At 50.9% G+C, this 16,161-nt stretch overlaps 1 protein-coding gene across 2 annotated transcripts in view; it reads left to right on the plus strand.

Annotated features, from left to right (window-relative positions):
• Positions 1-1,959: 1,959 nt before the first annotated feature.
• The window catches only part of RAB11FIP3 (RAB11 family interacting protein 3), a 103,128-nt gene continuing 88,926 nt past the window's right edge, over positions 1,960-16,161 (plus strand). For both annotated transcript variants that reach the window (XM_005590762.5, XM_045382507.3), the window contains exon 1: positions 1,960-2,753. In XM_005590762.5, coding sequence (XP_005590819.3) covers positions 2,040-2,753 — 714 coding nt within the window. In that variant the 5' untranslated portion in view covers positions 1,960-2,039. The remainder of the gene's footprint in view (positions 2,754-16,161) is intronic.

Genomic DNA, 16,161 nt, shown 5'->3' on the forward strand with positions numbered 1-16,161 from the left:
AGACGGATAGATGGGAACTTGTCTCTTTAGTTTTTCATGAACAGCTTCTAACTGGTCCAGGCAGGGAGGTGCAGGCTTCCAGGCTGTGGTTCCATGGAAGACACCAGCCGGGCACACAATGGACGTTTTCCAGCCCTGGCACAGACAGAGCGTGCGCGCCCCTGCTCTCAGAAAGCCAGCCTTCTGCCTCTGGCAGCGCCGGCACATAAAAGCAGAGGCAGCCTGCTGTCTCTGCCTCACCCACACTAACACCCCTATTTAGAAAGGTTGACACATCACTATCACTGCTTCTGAAAATTTTATCTGGCCAAAGGCATCAGCCCAAACTTGAATTCTTGCCAAAGCTGGAGGTGATTTCGTTCTTTGAATGCAGTATCTTCCTCATGAACACATACAGCTCTTACAAGAAAATGAGAATATAGTTTGGGGAGGGGGACCCCTCATCTTCCTTTTCCCAATGCCAGCCTCACAAAGTCTGGTCCCATGTCCCCTGAGATTTTGCCACGGGAGATGACTCACTCAATTAATACGCTGCTCCTGACCGTACACTTGGAAGCAGAGGTTCCGTTCCTTTGATTTTTGCCAAAGCTGCTTACGAAACCGTATCTTGTGTTGGTGCCCAAGGTGTGTAAAAATACAAGTTCATCATTTCCCTGATACAAATCACGACAGGCTAAATTTAGTGCCTCACCTGCTCCTAACTAGTCTGTCCCACCGTCATGCCTGCCGCCAGGCTGTGGTCCTGTCTGAGGTTCTGTGTCCCTCTGAGGACAGGGACACCTAGACACAGAGGTCAGTTGTCAAACGCGGCCACGGTGCTCGTGAGGCTGGCTGCAGACGGGCGATTAACGCTGGGTGTCTTCTTTAGTCTTATTTTCTTGTAAAGACGAGGTCTCGCTTTGGTGCCCAGGTTGGTCTCGAACTCCTGGGCGCAAGCGATCCTCCTGCTTGGGCGTGGGCCACCGCGCCCGTCCCAACGCTGGGCGTCTTGGAGACCTTGGTCACAGGCTTAAGGGAAAGGCCTAGCGCGTGGCCGCGCGTGCCTCTGGTTTCGAGGGACATGGACTGCGTGTCTGGGGCCCCTCCGCACTCCGTGTCAGACCCTGCGTCCGCCGGGTCAGCGCGGGGCCTGGGTTGGGCCTCGCCCTCTGCAGCGTCTGCGCCTCGCAACCCCTGAGGCACCTGCGACCCCTGGGCCGTGGAGCCAGGAGTGCGCCGCCTCCTGGTCTCATCAACGTGAGAACGCTTTACCCCGGAAGGGCTCAGCTCCCAGGGGGCTATGTCCCTGTGCGTCTCTCGCTCGCCGCGCGGTGCCGTTTACTCGTCCGCACCATGCGTGGGTCGCGGTCTCGGTTGCGCCCGCTGGTAGCTGTACGTCGGGAACCGTTCTAAGTAAGGTTTGACTCCGCGCGCCCCTTGCCAGGGACGTCACGTCACGCCACGCCTCCACTCGCAGCCTTGGAGCACCCCGGCGTCCCGCGCCTGAAGCTCGAGACCCCAGCTCCGGCGAGACGAGGCATACAAGACAGCGGAACACCCCCCGCAGCCGCCGCACTGCCGCGACACTCCCGGCGCCTGCCTTTATAGGAAGCCGGCGAGGGGCTGGGGCACCGCCGGGACGTGCTGACGTCAAGCCCGACGGAGGGCGGGGCCGGGGCAGCGGCGGCGGCGGCGGCGTTAGTTCTCCGGGTACCTCAGGAGCCTCAGCCTCCTTAGTCTCCTCATCCTGCTTCACAGGCTGCGCGGCCTCCGGTGTCCTCGGCCCCCGTCCGCTGTCGCCCGCCGCCCGGCCCCTCGCCGCCCTCCCTAGGCCGCCCCGCCGCCATGGGCCTGCGCCCGCCTCGCCGCCGGGCCGAGGGCAGCTGAGGCGCGGCGCGAAGATGGGCGAGGACGGAGCAGGGCCCGAGCGCCAGCCCCAGCAGCCCGGGCGCCCCGCGCGCGCCCGCCCGCGCCGCCGAGGGGATGCCCGCGCCCGCCGCCGCGCCCTGAGCGCCTTTGTCTGCCGCCCGCGCCCTCCGCACCACTAGCCTCTAAGGAGCATGGCGTCGGCCCCGCCGGCCTCGCCCCCGGGCTCGGAGCCGCCGGGGCCAGACCCGGAGCCGGGCGGGCCGGACGGGCCGGGGGCGACGCAGCCGGCGCCGGGCCCTGCGGAGCTACGTCTCGGAGCGCTCGCCGCCGGCTCCGATCCGGAGCCCCCGGGCCTGGATGAGCCTGCGCCCGGAGCCGCTGCGGATGGCGGGGCGCGCTGGAGCGCCGGGCCGGCCCCGGGGCTGGAGGGAGGCCCGGGGGACCCCGGGGCGCCCGCCCCGCCGCCACGCTCCGGCCCGCTGGGGCAGCTCGAGAGCCCGGAAGCCCCGGGCCCAGGGCCCCGCTCCGAGGCACCGCTTCCAGAACTCGACCCGTTGTTCTCCTGGACTGAGAAGCCCGAGGAGTGTGGCCCCCTGGGCTGCCCGGAGAGCGCGCCTTACCGCTTGCAGGGGTCCAGCAGCAGCCACCGAGCGCGGGGCGAGGTCGACCTCTTCTCTTCCTTCCCCGCGCCCACGGCGGGCGAGCTGGCGCTGGATGAGGGTCCCGGGTCCCCGCCGCAGCCCTCGGATCTCAGCCAGACCCACCCCCTTCCGAGCGAGCCCGCGGGGAGTCAGGAGGACGGCCCCCGCCTCCGAGCCGTGTTCGATGCCCTGGACGGGGATGGGGACGGTTTCGTCCGCATCGAGGACTTCGTCCAGTTTGCCACGGTCTACGGGGCAGAGCAGGTACGGAGCGGCCCGGGCCGGGGCGTGGGAACCGGGCAGGTGCGCGTCTGGCCTGCGGGATTGATGTGGGACCGGTCGACGCGGCCCATGGAGTCGGGAAAGGCATTGTCAAGACCTGCGAGTCCTGCTTTTGCTGCTTATTCACCACTTCGGCCCTGGTTTTCTGGTTGAATTTCACTGGAGTCCCTATTCCCTTCTTAAAAGGAGGTTCTATTCTGGGGAGTCAGTTTTTTCCCATCCCCCCATCGCCCCGTCAGCTGGATCTTACAGAGGTCTGCTCCTGGCCTGGGGACACCCCCCCAGGGTGCCTGATCGACGTGCCCCTGAATGAAAAAGTTCCCCGCGATTCCCTCGCCCGAGGGCCCAGATACTGCTTGGCTGAATTTACCCAAGTTCGAGCCGCAGAGGCCAGGCTGCCCAGACACCTTGAGATCCTACTGATAGATACCTATTTTGAGCACAATTACTTTACTGTGCGTGGTTGACATCTTTTCTACTTAGATTTCATCTTTTATTGTTTGGGAGACAGTCGATGCTTGTAGAAGGTCCTGGAATTAAGAATTTTTACTTTGGTGCCTTTGGGGAGGAAGGGAATGAGCCTCTGAGCTTGTTGGCAAATACAGAAGTCTAGCAGAACTCCATTACGGCCACCTCCACTCTAGCAGGAGAGGTGAAATGCGTGGACAGGCACTGCGCACAATACAGTGTGGCAGGGGTCCGCGCGGTCCTCAGGGCGCCTGCTCCTGGGGGGAAGGTGGGCCGGAAGATGCAGTCATTGCTATCTACCTCAGCACTTAATAAGTTTAAGTGGAGATAACAGCAGGGCCGTGTGTGTTCTGCCAGTAACCCGGTGGACATCAAATAATACCAGCGCTCACTTTTAAATAGTTTACTTTGTAGGAAATCCCTAAGGTGCATCTGTCAATTTTTTGTATTTTGTTGACTTCTCACACATGCAGGCATCTGGTAAGTGGGTGTTCAAGTACATATGCATGTTTAAGCCAAAGGTCTGTAAGAAAAGAGGTAAAATTGGCACACTGCTATTTAGGGTGTCAGTCATAACATTAAGAACCTTGATGGCCAGGCGCGGTGGCTCACGCCTGTAATCCCAGCACTTTGGGAGGCCGAGGCGGGCGGATCATGAGGTCAGGAGATCGAGACCATCCTGGCTAACATGGTGAAACCCTATCTCTACTAAAAAATATACAAAAAAATTAGCCGGTGTGGTGGTAGGCACCTGTAGTCCCTGCTATTTGGGAGGCTGAGGCAGGAGAATGGCCTGAGCCCAGGAGGCGGAGCTTGCAGTGAGCTGAGATTGTGCCACTGCCCTCCAGCCTGGGCGAGAGCGAGACTTCCATCTCAAAAAAAAACAAAAAAAAAAAAAAAAAAAAGAAAAAACAGGGGCCTGATAAATCAGGGTTCCTTACTGAGTTCACACTAAGAAGGTGTACAGACAGGTTGCCTGTGGGGCAGCCTGCACTGCTCACGTGCTTAGCTCCAGTTGGGATATTGTCAGGATAGTTTTCCACCTACTCTAATGGGCAGTAAAATATGTGACTGATACTTTCCAGTATCGTCAGTGTGGATGGTGGTTGCTGGTCTAGGTGTTTTGCTGTGTTTCCTTCTTGCCTCTGACCTGGAGAGCACCTTGAGCTCCCTTGGTTGCTGTTGGCTAGTGCACTGTGTCTTCTCTCAAACATACTCTTGCTTTAGTACAGCAAAGAAGGCAGGAGAGTACCACCTTTGCTCCTTGTTACCATAACCCAACTTTGATAGAGAGCTTCTGTGAGGCTCAGGTATGTTTCCACTGGATTATACCACAGTTCTCTGAGATGGTAGGCAAGCATGATTCATCCCCACTTTGCAGGTAAGAAACCAGAAACTCAGAAAGGTTAATGTAGCTCTCCCAAGGCCTCACAGGGGTAGAACTAGATCTTTTGGCTCTTAGACCTTAGATGCCTCTTCTTAAATGTGGTGGCTCACAATATCCCTATTGTGATAATAACTTTTTGACTTTCATACAATTATTTTTATTTGAGAAACAGCTTTTGTCATAACCTCCCTTAATGATCACAATGGGAAAAACTTCGGGTTGCTATTTGGGGCTGAGCTTTCTTGTCATCACAAAGTACAAGTGAGACAAAATTCTTCACTCTGACAGCTCTTGGTGGAATTCGAAGGTTGGGGGCAAGGACTGGATGACTTGGGGTTTGATGAGGATGGGAAAGTGGAAGGGATCTCCTGTGGTATTACTCCTTCTGTCTGTTCTTCTGGACAGCTGAGGAAGAAGCAATGTTGGGTATGATCTGAGTGCCTGGACTTGGACCAGGTTCCTGGGATGGAGGAGAGCTCTTGATTTCTTCAAGCTAAGTTACTGTTCGGCAGCAGATAATTTACAGGGTAAAGAAAGGTTGATTTTCATGTTATGTAACCCTGTAGCCATTCCTCAGTTTCAGCAGTCTTGGTTCATCTGTAAACTACCCACTTACTACCCCCAGATGATTTTTGAAGTGGGTTCCTGACATTATATCATTTCTTCCATAAATGCTTCAGTATGTATTTCCAAAATATATCGATTCTTTTGAAAACATTAATGATTTTTTTAAAAAAACCCTAGGGAACAGTTCAGATAAACTGGATAACAGCAATAAAGATCGTAAGTTTTTGTACTTTCTACCTTGAGATTTCAAAATATTGAGCACATGAGAGACTCTTAGTCCAGTCACATTACTGTCCTTGATGATAACAACTGGATTATCTTATTTTATTTTATTTTTTTTTTGAGGTAGAGTCTTGCTCGCTCTGTTGCCCAGGCTGGAGTGCAATGGTTTGATCTCAGCTCACTGCAACCTCTGCCTCCTAGGTTCAAGCGATTCTCCTGCTTCATTCAACTTCCTGTGTAGCTGGGATTATAGGCGCCTGACACCACACCTGGCTATTTTTTGTATTTTAGTAGAGAAGGGGTTTCTTCATGTTGGCCAGGCTGGTCTTGAACTCTTGACCTTAGGTGATCCACCCGCCACTTTGTAATCCCAAAGTGCTGGGATTACAGGCATGAGCCACCGCGTCCGGCCAAGTATCTTAATTTTTATCAAATTTTCAGAGGTATCATATTCAATGTCTTCTGTGTAATCTGTTTATGAAGGTAGCATTTTAAATTATTTAAATGGATTATCTGAATTTTTAATAGAAGCAGCTCCTGTTTATAATACAGGTGGCTTTTATGTCCCTCTTTCTTTAGCAATGTCATGGTGTGTTTGGATCTAATTACATCATCTGGTGATAGATCAGGTGTGGTGTAATGTAACACAGTGTTATGTTAGCAGGAATCAGCAGATGAAAGGAGCAAGTGGAGCTTTCTGGTTATATTTTCTTTTTTTTTTTTTTTTTTTTGAGACAGAGTCTTGCTCTGTCGCCCAGGCTGGGGTGCAGTGGCCGGATCTCAGCTCACTGCAAGCTCCGCCTCCCAGGTTTAGACCATTCTCCTGCCTCAGCCTCCCGAGTAGCTGGGACTACAGGCGCCCGCCACCTCGCCCGGCTAGTTTTTTGTATTTTTTAGTAGAGACGGGGTTTCACCGTGTTAGCCAGGATGGTCTCGATCTCCTGACCTCGTGATCCGCCCGTCTCGGCCTCCCAAAGTGCTGGGATTACAGGCTTGAGCCACCGCGCCTGGCCTATATTTTCTTGAAACAGGATTTTATAGTCAGATGCATCCAGGAATTAGCTATGAAGTTGGAATAGGTGATTTTTAAGGCTTCAACCATCTCTGGAGATTGACATGACCCTTTCATGCTGCGAGGGCTGATGCTTTTGTATTTACTACCACCCATCATGAAGCAGAGATTGTAAAATAAATTCTAGGAGTGTTGTGAGAAAGGATTACTTTAATTTTGTTTTGTTTTTAAAGATTATGACTTTACATGTTATTTTTACAGTCACTTAAGCATTTGTATTTTAATAGCCACTGATTCTTTCCAGAGAATGTCCTTCAGTAACCTTGGTAGGCATTGTCTGTCTTCAGTACTTGCAGAAATAGGCTGCTGAAGGAAGTGTGGATGCTCAGATCTCCCTACGTTTTTTTATTCCGGCACCGCCGCTGGTGGCAGTAGGAAGTTCCTAGGGACATTTGACTGCACCTTTTTGTTTGTTTGTTTTGAGACAGGATCTCACTCTGTCACCCAGTCTGGAGTGCAGTGGCAAGATCTCAGCTCACTGCAACCTCCACCTCCTGGGCTCAAGCAGTCCTCCCATCTTAGCCTCCTGAGTAGCTGGGACTATAGGCAGGCACGACCATGCTCTGCTAATTTAAAAAAATTGGCTGGGCGCGGTGGCTCACGCCTGTAATCCCAGCACTTTGGGAGATTGAGGCGGGTGGATCACGCGGTCAGGAGATCAAGACCATCCTGGCTAACATGGTGAAACCCCGTCTCTACTAAAAATACAAAAATTAAAAAAAATTATTTTTATAGAGACGATGTATAGTATAGTGATATTGCCCAGGCATATTATTGAACTCCTAGGCTCTAGCGACCCTCCTCAGGCCTCAGCTTCCCAAGGCGCTGGGATTGCAGGCATGAGCCATAGCGCCCGGCCTGGCATCACCTTTTATTTGCTCTGTATCATTTCCAGTCTGTTAGCCTTGAATTTGAGTGAAGGTGTGTGTGAATGAGAGTGAGCGTGTGTGTGTGTGAGCAGTTATGTATGTGATGTGTGTAATATGTGTGTGTGTAATATATGTGTGGTGAGATGTTTGGGAGCATGTGTCTGCAGGAGAGGGATGTGTATGTAGGAGTGGGATATCTGTGTGGACATGGCTTGTCATGTATGTGTGTGAGCAGGTGAGTGTATGTGTTCTGGGTCTGCATGTTGACTGAATTGCTAAAAGGCAAATGAAGCTTGGGTTATATAAAGCAGAAAATGACCAATAATCCCACTATCCTAAGAAAAATAACATTACCATTATTTTAGTACATTTCTTTTCAGACTTTTTTTTTTTTAAAATAGAGTCTCGCCCTCTCCCCCAGGCTGGAGTACAGTGGCACAATCTCAGCTCACTGCAGCCTCCACCACCTGGGTTCAAGTGATTGTCCTGCCTGAGCCACCTGAGTAGCTTGGACTACAGGCGTGCAACGCCTGACTAATTTTTATATTTTTAGTAGAGACGAGGTTTCACCATGTTGACCAGGCTGGTCTCGAACCCCTGACCTCAAGTGATCCACCTGCCTCGGCCTCCCAAAGTGTTGGGATTACAGGTGTGAGCCACTGTGCCCGGCTTAGACCTTCTTTGTACATAGACACAGACACACAGGTGACTGTCCACAAAGGTACACAATTGAGATCATATTGGGGTAGAAGCTAAATTTTTTTATTTTTTATTTTTTGAGACGGAGTCTAGCTCTGTCGCCCAGGCTGGAGTGCAGTGGCGCAGTCTTGGCTCACTGCAGGCTCCGTCTCCTGGGTTCATGCCATTCTCCTGCCTCAGCCTCTTGAGTAGCTGGGACTACAGGCACATGCTACCACACCTGGCTAATTTATTGTATTTTTAGTAGAGACAGGGTTTCACTGTGTTAGCCAGGATGGTCTCGATCTCCTGACTTCGTGATCCGCCCGCCTTGGCCTCCCAAAGTGCTGGGATTACAGGCGTGGGCCACTGGCCTGGCAGGTGTATATGTTAATGGAAACCTAAGGTTTACTTGTCCCCAGGAAAATTCAGAGTTGTTAAGGATGGCCTGAGCAGTGGCTAATACCGGTAATCCCAGCACTCTGGGAGGCTGAGGTGGGCAGATCACCTGAGGTCATGAGTTTAAGACCAGCCTGGCCAACATGGCAAAACCTAAACTGTACTGTCTACTAAAAATACAAAAATTAGACGAGGCGCGGTGGCTCCCGCCTGTAATCCCAGCACTTTGGGAGGCCGAGGCAGGTGTATCACGAGGTCAAGAGATCAAGACTAGCCTAAGCAACATGGTGAAACCGTGTCTCTACTAAAAATACAAAAAATTAGCCGGACTTGGTGCATGTGCCTGTAATCCCAGCTACTTGGGAGGCTGAGGCAGGAGAATTGCTTGAGCCTGGGAGGTGGAGGTTGCAGTGAGCTGAGGTCTCACCACTGCACTCCAGCTCGGGCGACAGATCAAGACTCTGTCTTAAAAAACAAAAACAGGCCGGGCGCGGTGGCTCACGCCTGTAATCCCAGCACTTTGGGAGGCCGAGATGGGCAGATCATGAGGTCAGGATATCGAGACTATCCTGGCTAACACGGTGAAACCCTGTCTCTACTAAAAATACAAAAATTAGCCGGGCGTGGTGGTGGGTGCCTGTAGTTCCAGCTACATGGGAGGCTGAAGCAGGAGAATGGCGTGAACCCGGGAGACGGAGCTTGCAGTGAGTAGAGATCGCGCCACTGCACTCCAGCCTGGGCGACAGAGCGAGACTCCGTCTCAAAACAAAAACAAAAACAAAAATTAGCTGGGCTTGGTGGTGGGCGCCTGTAATCCTAGCTACTCGGGAGACTGAGGCGGGAGACTGAGGCAGGAGAATTGCTTGAACCCTGGAGGTGGAGGTTGCAGTGAGCTGAGATTGTGCCACTGCACTCCAGCCTGGGTGACAGAGCGAGACTCCGTCTCAAAAAAAAAAAAAAAAAAGGTGCTGGGCACGGTGGCTCAAGCCTGTAATCCCAGCACTTTGGGAGACCAAGACGGGCGGATCACGAGGTCAGGAGATTGAGACCATCCTGGCTAACACGGTGAAACCCCATCTCTACTAAAAAACAAAAAAACTAGCCAGGCTAGGTGGTGGGCGGCTGTAGTCCCAGCTGCTTGGGAGGCTGAGGCAGGATAATGGCGTCAACCTGGAAGGCGGAGCTTGCAGTGAGCCGAGATCCGGCCACTGCACTCCAGCTTGGGCGACAGAGCGAGACTCCGTCTCAAAAAAAAAAAAAAAAAAAAAAAAAGGTTAAGGACTATTCTAGTTCCAGTTTAGGATCTAACATACAGGAAGAGTTTAATTATATGTAGATGGTGCAGACAAGGTTGGGGCACCAGGCTTATGAATTGCTTCTCTTCCAAGCACTTATTGTGTTTAAATTCTGGCAACATTCAATCTAAACATTAGTTATATCAGACAAAAGGATTAGGCATCCATTTAAGTCTATTATGTAGCTCGTCAAAGTGATAATTATAAAGGCTCCAAACTTACTTAGATTAGCACTTGTAAGTTATTATGATAGAGTGATGTACTAAATATATACCACACTTACAATCATGTAGAATTGTTACAAGTGAAAGAAGTTTTGAAGATGTATTAAAAGTACTTTTAGTTTTGTGTTGAGAGGTGTGAGTGTGTAGGACAGGGTGTATGGTGGGAATGGTTTTATGTGAGGTATTGTCTATATTTCCTGTTACGTTACTGATTTTAATTATTTTGAAAAGTAGTGCCTTTGCACATAGCATAGAGTTCAAACAGTATAGAAGGGAATCTAGTAAAAAAAAATCATTACAGTTGGTAGAAATAAAAAAAATTAAGTACACCCTAAAGATAAAATATTTACATACTTTGAGTTCATTAAGGTTCGTACAAAATATACAAAATGCATCTAAAGAAACTTGGATTTCTAGTAAATTAAAGAACTAGATGGAACATTGAATTTGCATCTGCAGATGCTTTATGAAGATGGGCTATTTTTATTGATACTTGGAAAAATGCATATTAGAAAATGCCTGTAATTCCTGCTTCTTGGAGAAGGAAAAAAAAATGCTTGTAATCCTTTTATAATTTTTTTTCTTTTTTTTTTTTTTAAGAGATGGGATCATTGGCAAGGTGCGGTGGCTCACACCTGTAATCCCAGCAATTTGGGAGGCCGACGCGGGCAACTCACAAGGTCAGGAGTTCGAGACCAGCCTGACCAATGTGGTGAAACCCCGTCTCTGCTAAAAATACAAAAAATTAACCAGGCATGGTGGCAGGCACCTGTCATCCCAGCTACTCAGGGACTGAGGCAGAAGAATCGCTTGAACCCGGGAGGCAGAGGTTACAGTGAGCCAAGATCACGTCCCTGCACTCCAGCCCAGGCGAAAATGCAAGACTCCATCTCTTTTTTTTTTTTTTTGAGACGGAGTCTCGCTCTGTCGCCCAGGCTGGAGTGCAGTGGCAAGATCTCAGCTCACTGCAAGCTCCGCCTCCCCGGTTCCCGCCATTCTCCTGCCTCAGCCTCCCGAGTAGCTGGGACTACAGGCGCCCGCCACCTCGCCCAGCTAGTTTTTTTTTGTATTTTTTAGTAGAGACGGGGTTTCACCGTGTTAGCCAGGATGGTCTCGATCTCCTGACCTCATGATCCGCCTGTCTTGGCCTCCCAAAGTGCTGGGATTACAGGCTTGAGCCACCGCGCCCGGCAAGACTCCATCTCAAAAAAAAAAAAAAGAGACGGGGTCTCCCTTTGTCGTCTGGGCTGGAGTACAGTGGTGTGATCATGTATAGTTCACTGCAGCCTTGAACTCCTGGGCTGGGTTCAAGGGATTCTCCCACCTTAGCCTCCAGGGACATGCCCCCACACCCAGCCAATGTTTTTTTTTTTTTTTTTTTTTTTTTTTTCCGAGACGGAGTCTTGCTCTGTCCCCCTGGCTGGAGTGCAGTGGCACTATCTCGGCTCACTGCAAGCTCCGCCTCCCAGGATCATGCCATTCTCCTGCCTCAGCCTCCCGAGTAGCTGGGACTACAGGCGCCCGCCACCGCGCCCGGCTAATTTTTTTGTATTTTTAGTAGAGACGGGGTTTCACCGTGTTAGCCAGGATGGTCTCGATCTCCTGACCTTGTGATCCGCCCGCCTCGGCCTCCCAAAGTGCTGGGATTACAAGCGTGAGCCACCGTGCCCGGCCTGTTTTGTTTGTTTGTTTATTTATTTATTTGTTTATTTTTGAGACAGGGTTTGGCCCTGTTGCCCAGGGTGGAGTGCAGTGGCATGATCTCAGCTCACTGCAAGCTCCAACTCCCAGGTTCAAGGGATCCTTCTGCCTCAGCCTCCTGAGTAGCTGGGACTATAGGTGCGTGCCAGCACACACAGCCAACTTTTGTGTTTTTTGTAGAGATGAGGTTTTGCCATGTTGCTGGTCTGCTAAGCTCAAGGGATCTGCCCACCTTGGCGTCTGAAAGTGCTGGGATTATAGGTATGAGCTACTGTGCCCAGCCTTATTTTTATTTTTTGTAGAGACAGTTCTCACTATGTTACCTGGGTGAACTCCTGGCCTCAAGCAATCCTCCTAATTTGGCCTCCCAAAGTATTGAGATTATGGGCGTGACCTCCTTGCTAGGCCAGCAAATTCTTAGTGACAGAATTACAGCGAGATAGGAAGAATAACTCCTAGTGTTCTGCCACTGTAGGATGACGGTAGTTAAAAATCTGTTTTTCCAAATAGCTAGAAGGGAGGAGTCAGGTGCAGTGGCTCACACTTGTAATCCCAGCACTTTGGGAGGCCAGGGAGGGTGAATCACTTGAGGTCAGGAGTTGGAGACCAGCCTGGATAACATGGCATGAAACCCCGTCTCTACTAAAAGTACAAAAATTAGCTGAATGTGGTGGTGGGCACCTGTAGTCCCAGCTACTGGGGAGGCTAAGGCAGGAGAATCGTTGGAACACGGGAGGCAGAGGTTGCAGTGAGGCGAGATTGCGCCACTGCACTCCAGCCTGGGTGACAGAGGGAGACTCCGTCTCAGAAAAAAAGGCTAGGTGCGATGGCTCATGCCTGTAATCCTAGCACTTTGGGAGGCTGAGGCAGGAGGATCACCTGAGGTCAGGATTTCTAGACCAGTGTGGCCAACATGGTGAAACCCCATCGCTAATAGAATTAAAAAAACCGAGCCAGGTGTGGTGGTGCACGCCTGTAATCCCAGTGAGCTGAGATAGTGCCATTGCACTCCAGCCTGGACAACAAGAATGAAACGCCATCTCAAAAAAAAAAAAAACTAGTAGGAGGATATTGAATCTCCCCGACCCAAAGAAATGATAAATGTTGAAGATGAGAGATGTGCTAAGTACGCGGAACTGATAACTGTACGTTATAGACATCGGAACATCACTGTGCAGCCACGAGCATGCAAGACTGTTATGTCAGTTAATCAAATAAAGGGGAAAAATTCTTAGTGAAAAGAATTGTACTAATTGCAATGTAATTATTACTATTTTTTTTTGTGAGACGGAGTCTTACTCTGTCGCCCAGGCTGGAGTGCAGTGGCCGGATCTCAGCTCACTGCAAGCTCCGCCTCCGGGGTTTACGCCATTCTCCTGCCTCAGCCTCCCGAGTAGCTGGCACTACAGGCGCCCGCCACCTCGCCCGGCTAGTTTTTTTTTGTATTTTTTAGTAGAGACGGGGTTTCACCGTGTTAGCCAGGATGGTGTCAATCTCCTGACCTTGTGATCCGTCCGTCTTAGCCTCCCAAAGTGCTGGGATTACAGACTTGAGCTACCACGCCCAGCCCACTGTAATTATTATTATTATTTTTTGAGACAGTGTGTCAGTCTGTTGCCCAGGCTGGAGTGCAATGGTGTAATCTCGGCTCACTGCAACCTCCGCCTCCTGGGTTCAAGTGATTCTCCTGCCTTATTCTCCCAAGTAGCTGGGATTAGAGGCTCATGCTAGCACACCTGGTTAATTTTTATATTTTTAGTAGAGATGATGTTTCACCATATTGGCCAGGCTGGCTTTAAACTCCTGATCTTAAGTGATCCACTCACCTTGGCCTCCCAAAGTGCTGAGATTACAGGCATGAGCCACTGCACCTGGCCTTCCCTCACCTCCTGAGATGGAGTCTTGCTCTGTCACCCAGGCTGGAGTGCAGTGGTGCATTCTCCACTCACTGCAACCTCCACCTCTCAGGCTCAAGTGATTCTCCTGCCTGAACCTCCTGAGTAGCTAGGATTACAGGCACGCACCACCATGCCCGGCTAATTTTTGTATTCTTAGTAGAGATGGGGTTTCGCTGTGTTGGCCAGGCTAGTCTTGAACTGTTGACCTAGTGATACGCCCACCTTGGCCTCCCAGAGGGCTGGGATTATAGGCATGAGCCACTGCATCCAGCTTTTTTTTTGTTTCTGTTTTTTTTTTTTTTTTTTGAGACAAAGTCTCGCTCTGTCGCCCAGGCTGGAGTGCAGTGACCGGATCTCAGCTCACTGCAAGCTCCGCCTCCCGGGTTCATGCCATTCTCCTGCCTCAGCCTCCCGAGTAACTGGGACTACAGGCACCCGCCACCTCGCCTGGCTAGTTTTTTGTGTTTTTTAGTAGAGACGGGGTTTCACCGTGTTCACCAGGATGGTCGCGATCTCCTGACCTCGTGATCCGCCCGTCTCGGCCTCCCAAAGTGCTGGGATTACAGGCTTGAGCCACCGCGCCCGGCTTGTTTCTGTTTTTGAGACAGAGTCTTGGTCTGTCACCCAGGTTGGAGTCCAGTGGCACCATCTCAGCTCACTGCAGCTTCCGCCTCCAGGGTTAAAGCGATTCTCCTGCCTCAGCCTTGTGAGTAGCTGAGACTACAGGTGCACGCCACCATGCCTGGCTAATTTTCGTATGTTCACATTGGCCAGGCTGGTCTGGAACACCTGACCTTGGGATCCGCCCGCCTAGGGCTTCCAAAATATTGGGATTACCGGCATAAGCTAATGTGTCCGGCCTTTTAAATTTTTTTTTTTTTTTTTCCTGAGACGGAATTTTGCCCTATCTCCAGGCTGGAGTGCAGTGGCACGATCTCAGCTCACTGCAACCTCTGCCTCCCAGGTTCAAGTGATTTGCCTGTCTTAACCTCCCAAGTAGCTGGGACACCTGGCATGCGCCACTGCGCCCAGCTAAGTTTTGTATTTTTAGTAGAGACGGGGTTTCACTATATTGGCCAGGATGGTCTGCATCTCTTGACCCTGTGATCCGCCTGCCTTGGCACCCAAAGTGCTCGGATTTATAGGCGTGAACTGCCATGCCCGGCTAAAACATTTTTTATTATTTATTTATTTATTTATTTATTTATTTTTTGAGATGGACTCTTGCCGTATCGCCCAGGCTGGAGTGCAGTGGCCCATCTCCACTCACTGCAAGCTCCGCCTCCCGGGTTCCCACCATTCTCCTGCCTCAGCCTCTCGATTAGCTGGGACTACAGGTGCCTGCCACCACACCTGGCTAATTTTTTTTTGTATTTTTAGTAGAGACAGGGTTTTACCATGTTAGCTAGGATGGTCTCGATCTGCTGACCTTGTGATCTGCCTGCCTCGGCCTCCCAAAGTGCTGGGATTACAGGCGTGAGCCACCGTGCCCGGCCAAAACATTTTTTAAAGAGATAGGGCTTTGCTCTGTCACCCAGGTAGGAGTACACTGGCGCCATCACAACTCACTGCAGCCTTGAACTCCTGGTCTCAAGTGATCCTCCCACCTTAGCCTCCTCTTTGTAGCTGGCACTACAGGTGTGCACCACTGCACCTGGCTTTCAGAAGTTCTTGAGACTATAACAGACTAGGAAAAATGGATTCAGTGTCATGATTAGGGAGGAAAATAAATTCTTTTTTTTTTTTTGAGACGGAGTCTCGCTCTGTCGCCCAGGCTGGAGTGCAGTGGCCGGATCTCAGCTCACTGCAAGCTCCGCCTCCCGGGTTTACACCATTCTCCTGCCTCAGCCTCCCGAGTAGCTGGGACTACAGGCGCCCGCCACCGCGCCCGGCTAGTTTTTTGTATTTTTTAGTAGAGACGGGGTTTCACCGCGTTAGCCAGGATGGTCTCGATCTCCTGACCTCGTGATCCGCCCGTCTCGGCCTCCCAAAGTGCTGGGATTACAGGCTTGAGCCACCGCGCCCGGCCCAAAATAAATTCTTTAAGTAGGTAGTATTATTTTTCTCTCCAGATACTTCATGCTTGTATCTGTCTGTCTGTCTGTCTGTCTATGGCTAGTCAAGTGAAACAGTGGGAATGGAGAAGGACCAAAGCAACCCGTAACTGATTGTGGTCCGTCAGTCGTAAACACCACTGCACTCGGACCAGCTCAGTTTGTTTGAGCAAATTGGTATTACTCTGGTTACCATCTTGTGATATTCTTGTGTTTTTCATAAGTTTCAAAACAGAGCTCATGTTGAGCCAGTGTTCTGTGTGTGCGACTAAAACAGGCGTCCTGGCTCTTCAGCCTTCAAGTCTCCCGATGGGTGTGGACCCACAAAATCTAAGACAGGTCTCAATTAATTTAGAATGTTTATTTTGCCAGGGTTGAGGACGCATGCCCATGACACATCCTCAGGTACTCCTGATGACATGTGGCCAAGGTGATCGGGGCACAGCTTGATTTTATGCATTTTAGGGAGACATGCGACATCAGTCAATATATGAAAGAAGTACATTGGTTCATTCTGGAAAGGTGGGACAACGCCAAGCAAAGGTAGGAAGACATG

This window comes from Macaca fascicularis, chromosome 20 (genome assembly GCF_037993035.2).
Source record: "Macaca fascicularis isolate 582-1 chromosome 20, T2T-MFA8v1.1".
NCBI classification, from domain to species: domain Eukaryota; kingdom Metazoa; phylum Chordata; class Mammalia; order Primates; family Cercopithecidae; genus Macaca; species Macaca fascicularis.